Consider the following 23513-nt stretch of genomic DNA (forward strand, 5'->3'; position numbering starts at 1 on the left):
TTTTAAATTATGTCGATTTAAAGCTTGACCTAAAGAACAGGCACCGTCTATAAAATAGTCTTCATTACCTCTAAATTTAGATTTTACGTGTTTTGTGAGTTTTAAAATATACCCAACCTTCATTTGCTCACATCAAGAACAGACCTCTGTTCCTTTGTTGTTTATTACCCAAGCATTTATCTTTATAGACGCAGGTGTTGCTTCATAATAAATGTTATCGTTCGCTCCCGACGAAACACCTTTCAATATCGTATATATTTGCAAATCACTACGGATACAGGAATTATGAGTTTCCAATTCACTTGGATACCAAAAATTCACTCCCATGACCCTTGAAAAAAGAGGATATCTTGAAAAATCATAGGCATGTTTAATGTTTTTTTTATGTATTTCAACCAAAGATGCTGACACTTGACTTTTCTTCGTTAACCAACTGTGCCCTTTACTTGACAATCGCATTCCCTTAATTTTATGAGGCAGATATCATACAGAAGCTTCTTAAGCATGTTACGAGAAATAAAAGAAGTTGATGTTATCCCTGATATCATGCCTACTTATCTGTGTTATGTTTTTCTTATTTGTTGTTTCCAGCTGCAGGGTCAGCAATGTTTTTTTAAAGGGGAACCACTAGTCGTATGTCGATGATATTTGGGATACATTTGTCAGAGGTGGAATAAAAGGGGAAGTTAGGGTGCCCGGGCCCCCTCTTAAAGAGCTACATTTATGATTAATCCAGATTTTTACCGGTTCCACTCCAAAATTTGTATAGCTTGGGGCCCCTGCCCCGCCCCCTTTTTTCAAAATCCTTGATCTGCATCTGGTGTATTAGCTGAAGCACATCTAAATTCCAAGATTTTTTAGCCCAGCCCTTTCTGTCATTGTTTATCGACTTTAAAGCTTTTGCATGCAGGGACATGAATGACAGTTATTTTCCAGTAGATTCGTTGGATAATATATCTTCTCTGGTGGAGAGTTGTCTCATTCATGATTGGCAATCATACTACATATTTTTATTTATCATAAGGGTGAGACATTTCTATGTGAGAACTGTTTGTTCTTAAATGTTAAGCTGTTACACCGTCACAGGTTAGGGGAGAATTTCACACTTACAATATGTGTAAGCCCACCACGTTCTGTATGACCCTGTTCTTAGTAAGTAGTGAAAAAAGCAGTGGTTGGTATTGGTTGCTATTGGTCATATTAATTGTTATTTGTTTGAAACTTGTATTACAGATGTGTGGGGGGTCCTGATTTTACACCAACAAAAACCACTACACTTATAAAAACACCAAGATGTACAATGTGACAGGGATAAACCAGTTTTATCTGCATACAAACTTTATCCTTTGCCTATACGAGGACCGTGTGTCTTAAATGTAAAACAAACAACAAAAACACCTGCCAGCACCAGATACATTTACCAATATAAGGACCACCAACTTGAACAAGATTATAAAAGATTGCAAATATTTTGGATAGAAGGCTCAAAAAATAGTAGCTGGAGATTGGTAATGTAGCTATTTATAGCTATTTACTAAAAGGTGTGGCTAGAAAAAGATAATAAATATACAATAACTGTTTAGAGTCTTTTAATATCAGCTGTATTTGTACGAGGCTAAGAAACAGGTGTAATGTGAACTTCATCTAGCTATTACTCCTGTTTCGAGCCGAGTACAAATACAGCTGATATTTAAAGACACTAAACAGTTATTGTCTTTATCCTGCAATTAATAATGTACATTTTTTTCCCATCCCAATCGTTGAATTTGTTTTTGAATGAAATCGACATGACTTAAACGCGGACCGCAATGAGGACCCCAAATTGAACTATGATGTAAACTGTAATTTGACATAACAGTTCCCTTGCAACAGAAACAGGATACCAGGAGACTACAAACGACTAGTATACGTTTATCGCTCGTGGTATCTGTACACCTGTATTAATACAGTAGAAAGGTCGATTGCATGATAAAGTGTCTTTATTTACACTTCTATCCATTTTCCTCTCATACAATGACTATTTTTGTTTTTATGTTAGTAATTGAAAATCTTTATAAAACACAATGTTTATTTATTCTCCTCTTTAGAACAAAATCTATTTTAAATTTATCAGTATGTAGATCACAATTATAACCTTCATCTTCACCAGTTTTCCTTTCTAACCTAAAATTATAATGTAATGCATGTACTGACAAAAAATTCCAATATAAGGCAAAAATACAATATGCAATTTAAAAGTACAATGTAAATGTGAATTATATATTAATGTCTATTGACAATAACACATCTCATTTTATTGAGGATATCAAAATAGTTGAAAAAAAAATGCATTATTTATGCTTCATCATACATGTGTAAATTTTACAAAAGCATTTCAACCTAAAAATTTATATTGAAATCATCAATGATACATGTAGTGTTCTTAAAAAGTGGCAGTCCTGTCAGTCTGGACCCCAAAAATCAAGAGGTCAGTGTTGTTGTAGTCCTGATTGCAAACTATTAAAAAGTTTGTGGTGGTTTTATTCTTTTATTTTAGACTGTCTGGTATTTTAGTATAGCTGATGATTACAAAGTACATCAATATTTGATATGGAACTGTTCAAGCACATTTTTACATGCAATTTGGTTCAATCTTAATTACACCTACATGTAAAAAGTATGAAAAAAAAATCTGCAAATAATCTTCAAATACATGACTGAATTTCACTGAGACCACAAGATTTTAAGTCTGTGTTGTAAAAATGATCAATAGTTGTAGGCTAAAAAAATATTTTGAGAACTCGGGAATGTTAATAATAGACAATATTTTAATGTATGTTTATGTACATGTGCATTTGTTTGTATTCTTTGAACTTTAATTCAATTCATTTAATCATCTATGGATCTAATGTTTGAGACAGAGTTACATTTGTAAGTCAATAACAGGAAGAATATTATGCATGAAATATTACATACAACTTTTCTCACCAGTTAAAAAATAATAACTATTTGATTATAACTTTGATATCTTACCTTCTTTCATTCATGCATATAGTGGATGAAAAGTAATTTGTAACAAAACTACAAGGTTTTAAAGAATTAAAGAATACTGTTTTCATAGTCTGTATGAAAAATTGCAAAGTCAGCTAGGGTGTTGGATTCCCTGTATTTCCATTGACTGAAATTAAATGACGACACAATATGAATATGAACATGACTGAATCATTCAAAGCAAACATTAATACTGTAGCTAAAGGAACCATATCTTCATGAATGATGGATATTGTTTTGCAATGGTAATTCATTATACAAATACAGATATAAAAAACAACACTTTTCATCAACTAGTTTATACCCTAGTGAGACTTTTTACCCAATTTGTACTTTCAATGAGAAATGTTAATTCCACAAGTTTCACATGATGGTGAATAAGATACATGTACTAGTATATGCTTACTCTTCTAGATATCAAACTTTTACTTGTGAAGTTTGTAATGCTCAATCTAAATGGTTCTATCATAGATATAATAGCCATAGATATGGCTATTATATCTATGATTTTATGTAGTGTTTTGAAAATGTGTTTGTCTTAACGTCATTCATTTGTCTTTTTTTGTCTTTATGGTGTTGTAGATTTACTTCGACTTAGGATTTTACATGTCATTTTTGGTGTCTTCTGTTTCCCTTTTTTCTACATTATTGTTTTCCATAGATAAAGGATGTTCGCTACTCTGTTTCAAAATAATAAGCTTTTTAAAAGACTGTTATGAATTGATAGTATATTTATAACGGAACTTAAAAAGAAGAAAAAAAATGATAGGTCCGTGTGCTTGTTTTTGAGATATAAGCCATTGAAAATTTGGCGGGAAATGATTCTCTCTAGACTTTTCATAAATTTAACATTGGCAGCATTTTCTTTCAAAAACTATGAAAAAATAACAAGGTTTTTATAAGATTTTCAAATATGACTTTTTAAACTATATGTAATAAAATTATGAAAAGAAAAGTAGGGCTTAATGGTCAAATTTTTTAATGGGTACTAGATGGATAAAACCAGAGGATTTCGAATATCTGACAAAAATTCAAAAACAAGAGGAGCGAACATCCTTAATAAGTTTATTTAATGTACATATATTTGAACACTATTACTATAGAGTCTAAATTAAAAAAGACTAACATACAGATCCTTGATACAAGATGTATGTTAATTATTGACATGTTAATTATTTACATGTCAAATCAGGTCAGATAAATATTTTTTTATACAAGGTAGTAATTAAAACAGATATATTCAATTATTAATGCCATACAATGCTTACACGTTTTCAATGATACATCATGCGTTGAAGTACACAAACAACTGGTTATGGTCGCTCATTTGAATAACGATGAAGAGGCATAACATGTGCTTCAAAATGCATAATTTGCATCCGATCTGAAATGATGTTCTATTAACATTCGAAAACCTATTAAGCTTTCATCGGAAGTTAATTTTAAAAAAATCACTTATCCAAAAAAGAACAATTGTCAAAAATTCATAAAACCAAGACTTGGTTTTACCAGACATGTGTTTTCGCATCATTTTTAGAAATATCGAAGTTTTTCTCAAAAAAAGAAATATCAATTATCAAAATATGATAACATCAAATTGTTCAATTCATTGTACCATAAACACTATTCAAATATAATATTGGGTTGCTCGATTTTCTTAAATCAGACTTTCAAATTGACCACTTACGTCTTTGAACATGACCGGTATTCTCCAACATGGCGTCTATCCGGAAGTTAGGTAGGCCTGTGAACGTCCGTTGACAGGGTCATTTTGAAGCATTGGGGAAGGAAACCAATATTATCTATTTTAATGTAGATATGTCAATTCGTCCCAAGGGTAATCGTCCCATACTGAATATTATTGACTTTCCTTATAAACTTGACTACAGTTATATTTGAGACTTTACAATTTTCACATAAACACACAAAAATAATGCAAAAAGAGACAATAGAAGGTTAGGTAGCAAAAAGAACTTTTTTTTCATATGTCTGTAAATTTCAAACGGTCAAATTTAATAAATTTGGTGATTTTCAAAGCTAATAAACAATTATTGTTTTGACAATTTTTTGCAGGAATTAAACGATAAACAAATTTCTGATAAAATAATATGTTATCTGAACTGGCTAGAACTTTCGACTTATTCAATGGGTTTAAACTATTTATTTACATTCAGGCTACAAATATTACCATGACATTTCAGATTTACATTAAAATATGTTTCTACTACACATTTTAACAGTCAGGGGTATTCCTACTGAAAACATGTGCAAAAACACACAATCATATAGGCATACTAGTTTTTTCGACCGTTTTTTATGGAACCCAAAAATTGGTCATATTCAATATATCATAAACATAAAAATGCAACAGTGAATTTCAGCAAGACTTTGGCAGATGATGCATGGACCCATACCCTTTCAATGGTGAAAATTTTAGAAAATTAAACGAGAGAAAAATTTAGGGGTTGCCCAGGCCTACCCTTTTAAATTAAGGCGACAGTAGTTTACCGATGTTAAAATCTCGTAAATCGATTAGAAAGAGACAAATCAAGGTAACAAACAAAAACTAAGGGAATCGCATTAACTCCAAAATGAGTGAAACAAGGTGCGTCGACGGGGTAAGCGTCTCTTGCTAAGCATGTATCAGCCCTATGCGAATTCACTCAGTCAAAATGTTACAATCGGGAATAGGACACAATCGGTTAAATTACAACTTTACAGGTATCTTAAGATCTTAGACTACGAAAACATGTCACTAGTGAGTTGAGACAGCAACACATTTTGTCAGTCAACCAGTTCGTGGTGTTGACAATAAAACTTATACAGTATCGATTTCAGTCGTGCCTCCTCAGTTTTAGGTCCGATTAACCACTTCCTCGTTTGTATATCTAACCATATGTCGATTTAAGCCCGTTACTATAACTGCACAGTGAAACTATCAAAAGGATTACCCCAAATTTGAAAAACAAAAACGTCACATAATGTTGAAAAAGCGTCAAATTTGCTTGCTTATACAGGAAGATATATTAGGTAGCTACAGCGGTTGGTTGGATACTTCCGCTCAAGAAACAATTCAGAAACAAAATTAACACTCCTCACAGCTGTCAAGTCTCAACATAAAATGTAATTGAAATAGGGAGTATTTGTGAGATTTTGGTTAATATTTCAAATCGTCATAACATCGGGAAAAGGAACCGGTTCTACTTGTCAGCAAGAAATTTATGATTTTAATCCGAGGTCAGACCGCCGACCAAACTTTCTGAGGTTTAGTTTTGGCAATTTCTAAAATTTCAAAACATTTTTCATGTCGTTATCCGTTTTATGCAAGAGTTATCAGTTTCTAAATTAAATATATCGATGACAATACAGCGTTGAAAAAATATCAAACCGCGTAACGTTTGATTACGTATAAAGTTTTTAGTTGTTATTTCTATTTCATCACTTGAAATGCTTGCTCGTTGTTGATTGCTGAACGGTGATCAATGGCTGCTAACTTCTATGTCATTTGATCTCTGGTAAAGAGTTGTTGCATTGCCAATCATACCACATTTTCTTTTTTTTTTTTTGCTTATTTATTTATTATATTACACAGAACTGATAAAAAAAGGATAAAATAATAATGGATTAAGACTAAACGTCTATTTAAGTGGAATTATTTCTATTCATAGTTTTATATTAAAAACATGTTTTAAAAACACCATATGGCAAAATTGTGCGTACTTTGCAAATTTCATAGCGGTCATATTGCTTTATCATGACGACAGCCATTTTCATTGGACTATACATGCCTTAAAAACATATTCAAATATGCCAATTCCTAAGTCACATCATCAATTTGTCCGCATAAAGGTGAATTGTACATAGGTTTTTTTTTTTTTTTTGGCGTTCGATTCGTGTACAAATAAAAGTTGTCTCCTTTGAAAACTTTCGGCCTTTTCAGTTTGAAAATCGGAAGAGTAACCGTAGTATGATGCTGTAAAAAATAACGAATTTCGTAAAAACTAGTAATACAAGAAGAGATTTTTCATGATTTGTCTGCATAGAGGGGAAACACCTTGCAGGTTCAATTTTCAGGGTAAATAACTTCTATCTCATCTCTTTTCTTCAGTTTTCTATCAAATTCTTTTTAAAACGCGATTTTTTCATCCTTCCCATTTCGTAAATAGTCATATTTAAGCATTTGTCCATAGAATGACACACCATATTTGTAAATATCCGCTAAAAGAAGTTTTTAACAATAATCCAACTGTTTGTTCAGACAATATGACAGCAAACGTTGACAAGCTGTATTCTAATGATACATCAATGTAACACAACCAACAATAACCTGAGAAGAAATATATTAAAAAGTCGGAAATCTTTGGAAGGATAAACAATATAACTTTGAAATGGGTGGGAAAGAGGGTTTATAACTAGCACGGCCAGGTAGGGAGCTACAATTTTAAGTGAAGTTTGATTAATAAGTCAATCCAAAGGAATTAAAGATTGCAATTAATGTAATAGGAAATAATAAAGGAAAGGTTTAATTAAAATTCCAATTTAAATGAAGTTATAGAACTTATCTAAATCTTGAATCTAAAATCTTTTGAATACTACATGTTGTTTAACACATTTTTGCATTAAATGACAAATATAACCATGCTGATGAAGTGCTGCAAGTCAAAAATGGTTGATTAATACAGAGTTTTAACTTTTGTGGCATATGACAAAATCCTAAGTACTTTATCCATAGAATTTGCACCACATGACTTCGGCCATTTTGATTAATTTACTTCCCTTAGTTATAGATATAAATTATATCAAATTTGCGGATAATCAAGGCTTTTTCCGTCTTGGATCTAAAACTAACTTAAAATCTTTGAACTTAGTGAGTGATTTTCCTATTGTATGAATAATCCTATTTCTTTCCATTTACATCATTTTAATACCCTAAAGTCCAGTATGTACGCGTAAATTATATAATATTATATACATAAACATAGCCCACTGACTAAAACACATTGTTATGGGTTACAACTATGAGGTCTCCAATCCATATCACAATTGCCTGCATCGTTTTGGGTATATCTGGCTGCACGCATAAAGAATGTGATAATTATATGCTGGACAGCATGAATGCAATAGAATAGTCTTGGTGCTTCAAATGGCTGCACCATAACTGTTTACGGACAAATAGAATTATTTAAGAAATAATTCATGGGGGCTTGAATTTATCTTGATTTTACCACGGGTTGGCCCTTTATGCTAAATATTTTACCACGAGCAACAGCGAGGGGTAAAATGTCAGCATAAAGGGCCAACCCGTGGTAAAATCAATATAAATTCAAGCCCCCATGAATTATTTCTATTCTAAAAGGACAAAGACAGCAATTCTTTTGGATCGAAGCGCTCTATGTGAAGGGAAATGTTTGCTGTTCCCGTAACTGAACACACTATTAATGTTAACGTAAACGGCGAAAAAAATTGAATAAGTGACATTCTTAAACGATATACAATAACTAAGACAAATTTGGATGAAGTTAATTGACTATCTTACTTTCATTTAAGAAGATATGGACATTATACAAATTCTTACCATCACTTGTTTGTTTTCATGTTTTGACGACTTTCAGTTTCCCATTCGTCCATTTTCCCGTAAAATCCTACGTTCTTATTTCATCGTTCAATGACGTCATTTACACCATCTGACGTGAGGTAAATCGTTCATAAAAAGCAAACGACGTGGGAGTAGGATTGGAACAGCTCAAATAAATCATGACGTTGCCTATCAGCTGACATATGAATATATTCGAATTTTACTACTGGTGTGTACTCGAAGCATTCGAAGAACGTCATATTAGAATTGAAATTATACATACTTTAAGGTGGATAGGGGGTCTCAATTAAAATCCTTAGAATTTTTTAATAATTTGTCAAAATGTAGTTTTTATCATGCTTTTTTCCAAAATTTGATAAAAAGTATGGGTCACCAAACTTTTTTTCACGCTACAGGTTCTGCAAAATTATCAGATTTTGTATAGATTATGCATGGAAAATCCAATTTTGTGTGATAAAAAGAAAACTGCACCATAGAATTTTAAGATAAAATGTGAGAAGATAGCTCTTATAACATGCTTTCAGATAAGAAAAAGAAAAATGGGGTCACCGGACTTGTTTTCTTGCTACATATTAAAATAGGTAAATTCACAACACTTTCTATTATGAAAATTACTTTATCTGAGTTATCTCCCATACGATCTGTGTTCTCTCCCCTTATGTGGCAAAGTTGAAAAAAATAAATGAAACAAAAAATATTGTGTTTTTTAGAAAATACAGCCTTAAATATGATAAAACACATAATTTTCTATATTAACATGAAAAGTCTTACACATGAATTACATACTGCTCTCAAAATTTGCAGATTTCATTAAAGATCTAGACCTATTGTCATCTGCTACTTCAAAATCCAAGATGGAGGAAGACACCTTAGTTGGTGTTTTAAGAGGATTTAGATTATTCAAGAAAAATTTGGAGCAAGCAAATTCTTATTCCGATTTGTTCCTTTAATATTAGGCATCGCGTTACTCTGGTCGTAAATGACAATGAGTTACCAACATTAATTTGTTCAACCAATTGATATACTCTTAATTGATTTAGGCGTGCGATTATGTAATACGAACGTTTACTAAACGAATATATATATGTACGTATGTATATAATTGACCACCACACCATTTATACCAGATTTAACAAAATTACGATATCAAAATAATACGTATATTTATAAGAATAAAACTTCCATCATCATACACAGTGGGAAAATAAACAGCATGCATACATATATATATATATATAATAGTTTTACTTCCGTGATGTGAATATTTAAACTCTTTTCACGCAATTATATGTTTAAACTGATTTAAGCCATCAATGGGAGTACCTAGCAGAAAAAAATTAGTGTCTTATATCTACTACTAATGCATTAGCGAAAGACCGAAGGAGCAGAGGCTCGGGTGCCTCCTGAAAATGCATTTAATGTGTAAGAAACTACCGTTTTGTGACTTTTGTTAAGCCTAAGGTTTTTCGACCTCCAGGAAAAGAATTCCTTAGCCGTATTTGACACAACTTTTAAAAATTTTTGGTTTTAAATGATCTTTAACTTCGTCTTTGATTTGATTTCTGACTGTTTTCATTCGAGCGCCACTGATAAGTTTTATGAAGACGACACACGCTTCTGACGTACATAATTATAAGCCTGGTATTTTTATGAGTTTTAACAAACCCCTAGGTCGATAACACTGGTGGAAGTTTCGTCCCCGAGAGCATACAAGCATACACTTTGACATGCGTTGACATGAATATTTTCATTTTTTTGTAAATTTACTTTTTATAAAAGTTGAATTATCAAAAATATTTAAGTTTTCTACCCCCCAGGAATAGAATGCCGTTATTGGAACAACTTTTGTTGACTACGTATTTGATTTGACCTTCCAACTGTTTTGATTCGAGCGTCACTGATGGGTCTTATGAAGACAAAACGTGCATCAGGCATACCAAAGTATAAGCCTGTTATTTTTGATGAGTTTTGTTACCGATCATGTTAATTTTGAAAGAGTCTGGCTTTGCATACCAGGTGATGCGTGCATGGCAGGAGACCCTTATCCTATTGACACATCCGTTCTCGTCTCCGTTTAGGGGTAATGGCATTTCTTCTTGATTTGTACCTTCGTATTGTATATTTTAAAAAAACCGACAGTCAATTCATTTGCGTTACGCACGCAGCACTAAGGAATAACAGCAAAACAGTGGTCCGTATGGCTTTACATATCTCAGGTAATACGCATGTTCACACTACATGGACTTCATTAACAGGAGTTTAATCCTTACACATAAACTGCTTTAACAGAATTATGAGAAAGAACGACTGAAATCGAGACTTCATGAGTTTTACGGTAACCGCCACGAATTGATTAAGCGATACGATGTGTCGTGTCTCAACTCACTAGCGACAGTCTTAGATCTTTAGAAACTAGTATAGTCGTCTGATCTGTAATAATGCCGATTGTGTGCCATTCCCAGTTGTTGCATTTTGACTTGAGTGTGAATTTGCTAAGTAGGTGATGCATGCATAGCAGGAGACTCTTACACTGTCGACGCACCCAGTCTCAATCCTTTGGGAGTTCATGGGATTCCCTTGGTTTTTGTTTGTTGGATTTGTCTCTTCCTTGTCGATTTACGAGATTTAAACATAGGTGTCGCTATAGTAAGTTGGAACGCGAAAAATCAATCTCGGTATGTCAGTCAAGTACAATGTTGACAGGATTATCATTATACCGATTCATGCAATGCTTGCACCACGCCGCATTATGGACATTGTGTGGCAATGAGATAATCCAAAAAAAATATGTAGAAACGGAGTGTTATTTCGCGTTCATACTAAAACAAACACTGCAAACTGCAAAGAATTTCTTAGTCAAATGAAGTTCTACATATTGCAATCAGAATTTTTTATGAAGGGTTTTGAAATGATATTTTTCAAATTTATTTAAAAATCCAAAGTTAAAAAAAAAAGTAATTAAGCTGCATTGATTTTATTATGACTAGTACAGAAATTTGTTCGAGAGTGACATGGTTTGCCGACTTCGTGTAGTTCCTGTAAGAGGTTTTAACATTTCACGAATAAAATCAAACAGTCGTAGTACTTTTTCCTAAAAACATATATAGAATAAGTCGAAAAAGTTAAGTCTTCAATTACAATGATAATTTAAAATACAATTACTGGATGTCATGATTTGGACGCTTTCGATGTTTAAAAAGACAATTAAGCGATACAGGATCTTTTGCGATCAACAACTGAAGCGCCTGATCTTTCACGATCAGAAATATAAAATCTACCGGTATATTTATAATCCGCATCTTGCAAACATTGTGAATTAAAATACCACAAAACAATGTCATTACCATTTTGATTGGAAATATAGAACGCCTTTTCAGCAGATAAAACATAATCCATGGATGACGGACGAAGGCTGGGCATACGACATTCTCAAAGTGATGGCAAAAGCTCACATTACCCTTTGTGTACTGTTTTATGTCATTGAAATATTTGATCATCAATCTGCCATTAGTAGCTTTGCAAAAACGAGGAATGTTTGAATATTTTATGTTCTCAAAACAGATGCATAATACTGAATCATTTTGACAGCCATCTTTACTTTTTCAATATTTCTCCGTATAATCAAAAACCTTGGACACACGTTCAAATGTCTCTCCAGATTTTCTAATAATAATTTATGTGGAAATAATTATGATATAGGTTGATCTAAAAGTATCACAAAACTTCAACATTATCAATGATCCATGTAAATGAGGTCCGGATCATATAAGCCATGCCAGACAGAGATGTACAACTGAAAATCATTCCATGCACCAAATATAGTTAATAATATCTGAGAGAAACCGACATAACCACAAAACTAAATATTGACCGATGAACCATGAAAATGAGGTCAAGGCAAGATAAGCCTTGCCAGACAGACATGTGCAATTTACGATATTTTCATAATCTAAATATTGTGGATCAATTCCTGTATAGTGTGAATCACCGACATAACCACAAAAAAAAAATACTGACCAATGAAACATTAAAAATGAGGTCAATGGAAGATGAGCCGGACTGATGGAAATGTACACCTTACAATCATTGAATACATCAAATATAGTTGATCTTTAGTTATAATATGTGTGAAATGGACCCCAAACTTCGAAAACTGAACACTGACCAATGAATCATGGAAATGCCATATAGACATGTTAACCTCACAATCATCCCATACACCAGTTTACCTATTGCTCACAGCATTGGAGATATGGACTTGACCACGAAACGTAAACCTTGATCACTGATTCATTAAATGAAGTCAAGATCCGATGAATCCTGTCTGAAAACAAGTAAACTTTGCAAGGATCCCATTAACCGATTATAATTATCATAAGTTGAAAATTCTAGTAACAAATACTAATGTTTTTAAGAAGTCACTGACCCATGAAAACGAGGTCAAGGACAATAGACATAGTTTACCACCCAATTTCGTGCCAATCTCTTTTGACAGTTATAATTAAAGTGAGTTGAAAAACGCGTGACAAGTCTCGCTTTTAAAATTTGATAAGGTTTTAACGTATGTATTGTTATAACATTAAAGGTACCAATTTTACTGGTAATAAAATCCCTAGTGAAATTATTTATCAGTTATACATTGAATGAGTTCATTGAAATGCAAGACAATCCGAGTCCGTTCCTCGTGGTAAATTTCTGCAATATACTTAGAGAATCGTGGTATCTTAAAGCAGACATATCATTAAAGTGTAAAAATTTATAAATTCTTCCGCATGTAAATCACATCTCTGTTATCCGTTAAAAAATAGGATGTGATGTCCTGTTGTTTGTGTACCTATGAATAAATTTAATAAAGATTTTAAGTAATCTATGACACCAAAATCCCTGACTCAATAATTCATCGGTTATGAATAGATTGCGTTCATTGAAATCCGAGTCCGTTCCCCATTTTAAATATCTACAGTATACAGAGAATAGATAATCAATCTTGAGTATTTAAAGCAAAAATATCAAAAAGTCTCCACATGTCAATCATATCACCTTACTTCAATAATTATTTTTCTTGTTTTTATTCATCTTGACAATTTGTTTGTCTTTAAATTGTTGATATTTAATCTTTAATAATTGTTCGTAGTGTTCTGTCGTTTTCTGTTAAAGTTGAGAAGTTAAAAAAAAACATTTTGTGATGGATTATAAAAGGTTCCTTATCCAGATCTAGAAATTACAGAATGCTACTAGATTTAGATAAGGATGTTATATGCAAACATTTTTCTTAAGAAAAACTTGTTTATCAGCTGAACCTTGGAGAAAACGGCTGATTTCGAGTTTCAGAATATATATGTGGTTATCTGTTTCACATTACGTGAACATTAGAAAAATCGCGACAATTGTTCTCGGTTGACTCCAAAAGACTGTTAAGATATGGTAGATTTAACCGGGGATTCCTTGGTGAATCTTTTAAAAAGGATGATTAGCCTGTGCATCAAACACATCATCATCAGGTATAAATAACAAACAAAAATTAATATAGTTCCGTTTCTAAAAAAATTTGGAATTAATTCATAAAAGACTATCAAATATGTGTCATGAATACCTTATTTCCCTTTTGACAAAAACTACCAGAAGACAAAATTCCTGACCATGGAAAGGCACATGAACAAAAGGCGGGTTCGAGTTTCTTCTTTAACAAGAACAAATCATATGGGGTTTTCTTTGCGAAGGAAGGCGACTAAGCAGTAGAAAAACGTTGCAGAATTTCTAAGAAAGCTAATTTTGCCCAACTAAAAATATAAATCAACGTTAGTATTAAAATAGCCGTTGGAATGCAATTTCATGTCTTTCTACACAGGCACTTGTCTCTTGAAGAAAAAAAATCCGATATACCTTAATATAACACAAGGTATTTAACTAGTATTTTTGAGAAATCATCGGACACCGGGTTGCGAACTTCCGTTATATTTCAATTTCGCTGTTGTCTTTCCCACTGACACTTTTTATGTCGTAAATCTACATTAAATTATCAGATTAACCTTGCCATTTGGCTGTTAGAAGTCGAAACAATTTTCGAATTACCTACTTGGATGGACTACTACGAATGATTCCGACAACAGAAATAGGCGTGTTATACACCAATTTGTAGATAATTTAATGTAGAGTTACGGCATAACAAGTTTCAGTGGAATAGACAACAGAGGAATTGAAATATAACGGAAATTGGCGACCGGGTGTCATTTCTCAAAAATACGAGTTAGGTACTTGTGTTATCATTTCTCAAAGTTAGGTACTTGTGTTAGGAAATGTTGGTTTTTGTTGGAAACAAGTGCCTGTGGTCCTTGTGATTTTTGTTTTAGAAATTGCTCATCTGCTTTGCGTAATCTAGGTAAGTACATTTAAAAAGAGGCAGACGATATCAAGCTTAAGGGGACATTCAAAACTCATTAGTCGAAAGACAACGGTCAACACAGTCACCAAACATAAGATATAATGCCTCTTGTGAGGTTTTTTTTTCTCTTGTTTCCATTAAAAGTCTTCTTTGATTTGTTTTAACTTTTTGAACATAATGTAAAATAAAGATATGTGGTATGGTTGCCCATGAGAAAATTATCCATAGACAACGAAAAAGATGTGAACAATAATGCTGTGTTTAATGAGAACTCAAATGTATGCATGAATTGTTTATAGTGGCAGATGATCCGCTGTGTTAAAAAAAATAAGGATTGTCAATCTACACGTAGTATCCTCAAGAGTTCAAAAAGTTCATTACTATACAATGCTCAGATTAAACTGTTTTATATGGTATCACTTGATTTTTCGTAAGTAGGTTCAAATTTATCACCACTGAATTCATCCAAGTAGTTAAGGAGATAGTCGTCTGCTGCTCTTAACATCTGACGCAGATTGTACAAGGCCAAAATGTTGACGTTTATGTTAATACGTTGTTCAGTATCAATGTTTTTCATTGGTAGAACTGTGTACGGTGGCAATCTCAAAGAATGTGCTAGTTTTTCTACTCGCTCCTTGACTTCTTGGCTATGAAAAATTCTGGAAAGATCTCCTCTTACTGACTCAGACAGACCATCAATTTTATTCATTAAAATCAACTGTGGGACACCTGAAAACAATACGATTGTACAACCATGTTCAAGTTTAATAATATGATGTATAATGGTACTGTATAATAATTTATAATGTATTCGCTATATTTTTCGAATTTATCTAATTACCAACGACAAACGATGACTTATAAATACAATCATATACTTGTAGGGCGGAAGGTAACGTACTTTGTTTTCCCTCAACTAAACTTTACCAGGAAGGATCTCTTTTCAAAAAGTTTACTTATCAAAAATGAGAGTTTCTATGGGATGTATATGTAAATCGTATGACAACATGTATTTACACAGAAAAGGCATCCAAGATTAAGTACAAGGTCACCAAACAAAAGTATAATCCTCCCTTTACTATTTTTAAAATAGAAAACAGTTGTACTAGGAAACTCAATTACTATATGGTCTTATTTCATTGCTAACATATTTGTTTGTTTTTATAATGATTAAGATTATAACACATTGACTGTTGTACCCCTATTTTTGACATGTTCACCTATTATGTCTTTTTGTTTTGTTCGCACATTGTTCTCAATATAATAGAATTTTATGCAACTGTCATACAAGTGAGAGGTTTAGCTAGCTATAAAACCAGGTTTAATCCACCATTTTCTACATAAGGAAATGCCTGTACCAAGACAGGAATATGACAGTTGTTTTCCGTTCGTTTAATGTGTTTGAGCTTTTGATTTTGCCATTTGATAAGGGACATTAATTCCGTTTTGAATTTTCCTTGGAGTTCGGTATTTTTGTTATTTTACTTTTTATATGTTTTGTTGGTTTTTTTTCAAGAGCAGGCTTGTTAGTATTTGGCTGAATTTTTATCGTAGTTTTAAAGCTAAAAATCATAATAGAAACTTAAAACAGAATTCTGTGAAAATTTCAAAATGGGGATTGATCAAGTCAAGAAGTGTCTATGCAAGAGAAGGGACTGATGATAATCACTGTGATAAACCAGGCAAAAATCTTAAGAAAATTAAAAATTGCCTGCTGATTTTCGTTGGAAATTTTCTTGCTTAGCATCTTTATCAGACACTTTAAAGTTAATAAAATGCTCCCAGGCGCAGCTTGATACGACCGCAGAGGTTGAACGCTGGACAGTTGGGTAGGTATGGACACAATATTACAGTTCTGAATTTGGATTGTGATTAAAAATTTGATAGGTTTCTGACACAGAAAGAATGTGGTCTAAAAAAATTGAAATTGGACATTTACCTATCATGGTCCAATATCCAAAATCTAAGTACATGGTTAGATTCAGCATATCAAACAACCCCAAGAATTAATTATTGATGAAATCAATCAAAGTTTGGAACCTTTAGACCTCAATGTGGACCAATTTGATACTGGGGCCCAAAATCCGAAATCTAAATGCATGGTCAGATTCCACATTTCAAAGACCCTCATATATTCAATTTTTGTTGAAATCAAACAAAGTTTAATTTTGGACCCTGATTTGGACCAACTTGAAAACTGGGCCCAAACAAAGTTTAATTTTGGACCCTTTGGACCTCAATGTGGACCAATTTGATAACGGGGCTCAAAATCCAAAATCCAAATGCACGGTTAGATTCAGCATATAAAGCACCTCATATATTCATTTTTTGTGTAATTCAAACAAAGTTCAATTTTGGACCCCAATTTGGACCAACTTGAAAACTGGGCCAAAAATGAATAATCTAATTTCATGCTTAGATTCAGCATAACCACAAGAATTCAATGTTTGTTAAAATTAAACTAAGTTTAGTTTTGGACCCTGTTGAATAATTTGAAAACCTGACCCAAAATCAAAAATCTAAATACACAGTTAGATTCGGCATATCAAAGGACCCCACGAATTCATTTTTTTTTTTATTTTGGACCTCAATGTGGGCCAATTTAAAAACGGGGCACAAAATCAAAAATCCATATGAACGATTAGATTCAGCATATCAAAGAACCCCAAGAACTCAAGACTTTGAATTTAACCCAATAGAAATAAGTAATTTATACAAAGTATTAGAAAAGTATTGTTTTTGGCTCCTAATTTCTTAACGGTTAAGGTCATGACCCCCAAAATAATCCTAACCTTCATTTTTGGTATGAAACCTTATGGTACAATTTCATAGATATCCATAGACTTATACTCAAGTTATTGTCCGGAATCCAGTAAAACCTTGTTTGGTGACCCCTTATTCCTAAACGGTTTGGACCATAACCCCCACAATCAAAACCTTCCTTTTTAGGTATGGAATATTGTGGTACAATTCCATAGAGATCCATACACTGATACACAAGTTATTGTCCTGAAACAAGAAAAAAGCTTGTTTTGACCCCTTTTTGGCCCCTCATTCATAAACAGTTACGACATTAACCCTTAAAATCAATCCCAACCTTCCTTATGTAGTATGGAACCTTGTGGTACAATTTCATAAAGATCCATACACTTATACTCAAGTAATTGTCTTGAAACCAAATGTCTTCGGACGACGACGACGACATCGCCATACCATTATACGGTCGCAAAAATTTTGCGGTTGTATAAAAATAAATTGTCTTTTACATCACATGGAATCGTTAAATATTGTACATACCTTTTTGATTCATAAGTTCTTGTGTTCTCTTAATCTGTTCCTGAACATGCTCAGTCATCGGATAATCCGGGTCGTTATTTGCGTCGACAACGATGGCAACGCAGTGTACTCTGTCGTGCATTTTAGGGTCTCGTCTGTAGAATGGACTTTCCTTCGTTATGTGTGATTTATCTACAAACTATAATTCTGATCTATGTATGCGTTTGACAATATCACATTTCCATACAAGCATTAAACTTCTTAGTTTAGTCGATCAGTTCATCAAAGAATTTTTCTTGGGATATTTCTTTTAATTTTATTTTTTTTTCTGTCTTATTTTGTTGATCTGAATTCATTTGCCGTAAAGCGTTGAAAACTCGTTCACATTCGGTCTAATTGATTCTTATTTTTGCTAATAATCAGCGAGAAAATGTCTTTACACCCATGATATAAATTACACAATTATGTTCAATTAATGTCTTTATTTATTAGACTTAACAGAAACTTCAACCTAAAAAATTACCGTGTATTTGTTCTTTATGTTTCCATCTAAAATGGCTTCTATATCAAACAGGTCGACTCCATGCGCATCTTCAAAACCGCGGCAATCACAAATCCGGAACCGCAAAGGTCGTCGATTTGAGATAATGGAATAGACATTAAACTGAAATACAAAGTAAGTAAGTTTTTTTTTTCATTTCTAGAAATTTTTTAGATTGTTTAGAAGATTTTCAAATGTAAAAGGCAATTCAAACAAGCATTCTGAGAGTATTGCATGGCAATACATAGTGCCCTACCGGGTAAACTATCATTTTACTGGAACACAATGCTAACTTGTTCTATAACTTGTCATGGTGTAAACAAAAAGTAAATATCATGTCAATATCTTCAAGCATGACTAAAAACAGTGTGGAAAACTGATTATATGAGTGAAAAAAACATTAGATATGATTAATAGTTTTCTAAAATTAGATATGATGTAATACAGTGTATATCTATTTTCAAATTATGATCAAATATAATTAATAAGTCCAAATATTTTTTCTTTCATTTGTCACAAACTAATATAGATTTGTAACTTATCTATAAAATGTCAACAACTTTTATCTACACAATGTAATGTATTGAAATATATACATTAATAAAAATAGATTATTATCTAATTAAAGGATTTCTCTTCATAATTTTTTTTTATATCTATAGTATTCAGAAAATTAGTTTATACTAAATAACAAACAAACCTGCCAAAAAATTCTTCAAATAATTTAACAAAGTATTTCTTTTAAAAAATGAGTTATCTCCCTTTGAACAGAAATATGGTTTAACATACTGTACTCTAACATTGGATATGGTCCAGATTTATGGTCCATAACTCTGGACTCAATCATCAGACCGGAACAAAATTCGAACTTGATCTATAACTTGTCATGATAAAACTATTTACCAAATATCAAATCAATATCTTCAAGAACGAAGAAAAAAAGTGTGGAAAGCTGATTTGCCGGACTGACGGATGGACAGACGGACAGATGGACGGAGTGCAAACCTAAACTCCCCTTCGACTTCGTCGGTAGGAGACTAATTACCGATTTGTTGGATAAAGGCGACTGTCACAGTAGTTCACTGATGTTCAAATCTTGTAAATCGATTTGAAGAGACAAATCAAGGTACCAAACGAAAAACTGAGGGAATCGCACCAATTAAGAAACATTATCGCACCTCGGCTAAATTAGTGACGTTATGAATGGTTTAACGCCGTCACGTGGTGACCCCCTATGAATCCATATGGGGTCAGTAGACTTCATATGGGGTTCATGACGTCACGTCTACTATTAATGGTGACGTCATCTATTAACGTTATTATATTTCATTGTTTACTTTACGGTGCAGTCCGGTGTATCCGCGCACCTAAGACTTTCACTATGGTAAACTCATTAAAAAACAATAATCGGATTATATTGTGTGAACAAATTCATCAATACAGAATAATGGCATTTTTTTTATGCTGACTTTATCAGCAAGAATAGCAAGCGAGCCCGCAAGGGCGAGTTGATATTCGAGCCGATGAAGTCAGTATCAAAAAATGTCATTATTCTTTTTTATCGGCAATTTGTCTTAACTGTTTGTTTTTTGGTTGAGAATATGAAGTAAAATGAAATAGTAAGTAAAACTACTTTTACGCGTACAAAACGTTGGGATAGTTGTTAGGTTGTATGAATGAAGTCGCGTGCATTTCATTGATAAATTCACGCGGATGGACTTGAGCATGTAACGTTGCTGCACTGATAAATGACGTCATTTCCTAATATTTTCGAGTATCAAGTCCTGTCCATGATGTTGAAAATATTAGACAGTAAGATCAAAGGGAAAATGTACAAATTGCCGATAACATACTTTGATTTCATGAAATCTTCTTCATGTATGGTTTTACCCTTTATATTTTGTGTAATGTCTGTCCAAAATTAGGGAAAACCCCAAACTCCATACAGCGTTATCATTCGGGTTATACTTCCCTTTCTCTGTAAAGAAGCGTAGCATTATGTCACCACTGTTTCGGAGTTTGGGAAAGCCCATGTTTTGACAGTTCTTCAAATGTCTGGTGATTTCGCACATTCCTTCTAAAGATAGCTAATTTTGAATAAAGTAAAGATTTTATACTACGTAGTATAGTTCAGTTTGAACAAAACAGACTGCCAAGGATATGGAGCAAAAATTTATTTCATTTTGATAAAATTTTACTTAAAATGAAACCAATTTTATCTGTTGATGTAATTTTGTTTTATGGAAAATGGCTAAATATGGTTTATCATGGGATTGCCTTTCTAAATTTGTGCTTGAACTTATCAATTTTAATCTGTTATGTCCCTTCGGAAGACTAAAACAATTACAAGAACGATTCTATTTGTTTTACATTGCGGATATGACGAAATCAGGTAATGCGCGAAATCACCTGCCGCGCGGACACAGGGGATTCCACTGTATACAAAACTTGACAGAAAAAGTGCGATAAAATTGTTATACGGTTCACTACTGACCCACTACGGATTCATAGAGGGTTAGTACAATCCATAGGGATGAGGCCAAAAAAATTTAAAAGCTTGATTTTATACCAAAGAGTTAAAATCAGAATCCATAAAAATCATTTTCCGTTTCATTTTGCTTTGCTACCTTATCATAAGATCCTTGTCCAGATTATCAATACTTACTGATTTTGTTAGACTCGTATCAGAACTTCCTGCTCTGGCCTGAATTGACAGTCTCTCCCGGAAGAGTGAATTCAATGTGTTAAAGAAGCTTGATTTTCCAGCCCCTACTGGACCAAGTAACAGTATATTGATATATGGAATGACATCTTCAGAAACGCCCATCTCTCGAAGTGGCCAGTATTCTTCTATTTCTTTTTTTAATAAATTCAGCAGCTGTAAAAACGCGAAGCGATATACAATATTATCGAATGAAAAATTCTTTTACACTAATGATTTAATGTTTAGATTTCTGATTTACATAGAAAAGAACATGTTTTCTCAATTGAATTGTTTCATATGTTTCATGTCAGGGCCTTTTATAGCCGACTATACGGTATGGGTTTTTCTCATTGTTGAAGGCCGTAGGGCTGCCTAAAATTGCTGATATCCACTTCATTTGAACTTTAGTGGATAGTTGTCTCATTGGCAATCATACCACATCTCCTAATTTTCATATATGTGTTTTCTCTAAAATACGTGTTTAAATTTCTAGGCGATGGAATAACACTTATTTTATTTTCGTCTACCCAATTTTTACTTCAATGATGAATGAGCTTTTAAAATAAACACTTTACCTCTGAATTCCATGTAGGTAAGTCCATTTCTCTCCATGGAGTTGGTAAGTATATTTCCTGTGCAACATCTATAATCAAAAGAGATGTTGAGTGTACATCAAAGAAACCTCGACTCAACAACTAAACAAAACGAAAGATAAAACTCCGACAAAAACATGGAGGAAGACATCGACGGCGTATTTTTTTTAAACTTACCAGGCCGTTTGGTATATAAAAAAAGAGGGTGGTGAGATATCCAAAGGACAATCAAAATTCCTAATTTTAAGTGAAACCGACACAACCATGACAAAAACGAAAACCGACGAAAAGGCAAACAACATTCTACGATTTTAAACAAAAGACTGAGCTACAAGAACCTCACAAAAAAAATGGTGTTTAAAAACTGTAACTTTTAAGATTGAAGTTTCTGTTAAGTTTTACTTCTAAATTGAATTTAAACGTGAACTTCTAATTCGAAAGTATATGGGGAGTGGTGGGGGTCATACAAATGTAACATCTTTATGATGAATACCAAATATAACCAAACTGAGAAGAATTGATCTATTTGAAAATAGGAAAGTGTGTTATTTTTATACGAACCTTCTACAGCATACACAACTACATCTTCGGCATCAAATTTTCCGCCCGTAATTTCTGTAACTGTATCTGCGCTAATTTGATACGTTCCAGGTGACATCACACTGTTTAAGGGTAAGGGAAGGGAATCCGTTACCTTGGTTATAGCATTTTGAAAAGTAAGCAAATCTGGTCCTTTCCCAAAAGTAGGTCCACAGTCTTTATTCATTGTCAGGGCATATTCTGGTGCTTTTATCATGAATTTACAAGGCTTCTGTCCCGATTCCCCTTTCAAAAAGAACAAAAATGCATCACTATCATACACGGATTCTCCAGATCCTGACATCCAGCTGACACGGGCATAACCTCCGTATACGTTCCCATTGACATTGTACACAAGAGTGACCGTTGGTCCTTTGTTGTCGCAGTTTGTGTGAAATGTAGTGGGATCACATCCATTATTTGCAGCAGAATACAGAAGTGTATATCTCTTCTTTCCTCCTCCTATCCATTTGTTAATTTTTTCTTTATCTTGTTCACACAACTGCTTAAATGACGCCATCTGTAAAAGGTAAAAAACGTAAAAAGCTAATAAAGACCGTGACAAAATATTTTTTGATTTTCTTTCTTTTTTGTAAATAAGTAGGTTATGGTTATCATTTTCCATAACAGATGTTCGTATATAAATCTGATAAAAATGGTTATCCATACTTTAAACAAAAAAATAACAGTATACTAAGTTAATTATAAGAAAATGTATATCATATATATACTTGCACGTCCTTTGCCAGTCTTAATCTTTAGAGTTATAAATGAAGACTTTATAGAAATTTTCAATCTACTTTCTTTTTCTA

General features: G+C 32.9%; 1 protein-coding gene and 1 long non-coding RNA gene across 2 annotated transcripts; both read right to left on the bottom strand.

The window, feature by feature from the left end:
• Nucleotides 1–2943: 2943 nt before the first annotated feature.
• LOC127737005 (uncharacterized) lies at nt 2944–4913 on the bottom strand. The gene is made up of 3 exons (XR_007999257.1): nt 4718–4913; nt 4299–4414; nt 2944–3157 (listed from the first exon to the last, which is right to left on the bottom strand). It is a non-coding gene; the product is annotated as an uncharacterized LOC127737005 (long non-coding RNA).
• Nucleotides 4914–15251: 10338 nt separating this feature from the next.
• On the bottom strand, nt 15252–23508 carry LOC127738746 (interferon-induced protein 44-like). The gene is made up of 7 exons (XM_052250085.1): nt 23433–23508; nt 22684–23221; nt 22105–22172; nt 21491–21703; nt 18808–18948; nt 18306–18483; nt 15252–15737 (listed from the first exon to the last, which is right to left on the bottom strand). The coding sequence occupies exons 2-7, from the start codon at nt 23219–23221 to the stop codon at nt 15415–15417; spliced, it is 1461 nt and encodes a 486-aa protein (XP_052106045.1). The 5' UTR covers nt 23433–23508; the 3' UTR covers nt 15252–15414.
• Nucleotides 23509–23513: the final 5 nt, after the last annotated feature.

This window comes from Mytilus californianus, unplaced genomic scaffold (assembly GCF_021869535.1).
Source record: "Mytilus californianus isolate M0D057914Y unplaced genomic scaffold, xbMytCali1.0.p SCAF_4, whole genome shotgun sequence".
Classification (NCBI taxonomy): domain Eukaryota; kingdom Metazoa; phylum Mollusca; class Bivalvia; order Mytilida; family Mytilidae; genus Mytilus; species Mytilus californianus.

Bases quoted from the DNA above. Each gene is read 5' to 3' on its own strand.
- LOC127738746 (XM_052250085.1), bottom strand. From the start codon at position 23,221: ATGGCGTCATTTAAGCAGTTGTGTGAACAAGATAAAGAAAAAATTAAC. The intron at 22,173-22,683 runs GTTCGTATAAAA...TTTTGATTATAG, and splicing joins AGTTGTGTATGCTGTAGAAG to ATGTTGCACAGGAAATATAC. The intron at 15,738-18,305 runs GTATGTACAATA...TATTGTTTTCAG, and splicing joins AGAACTTATGAATCAAAAAG to GTGTCCCACAGTTGATTTTA.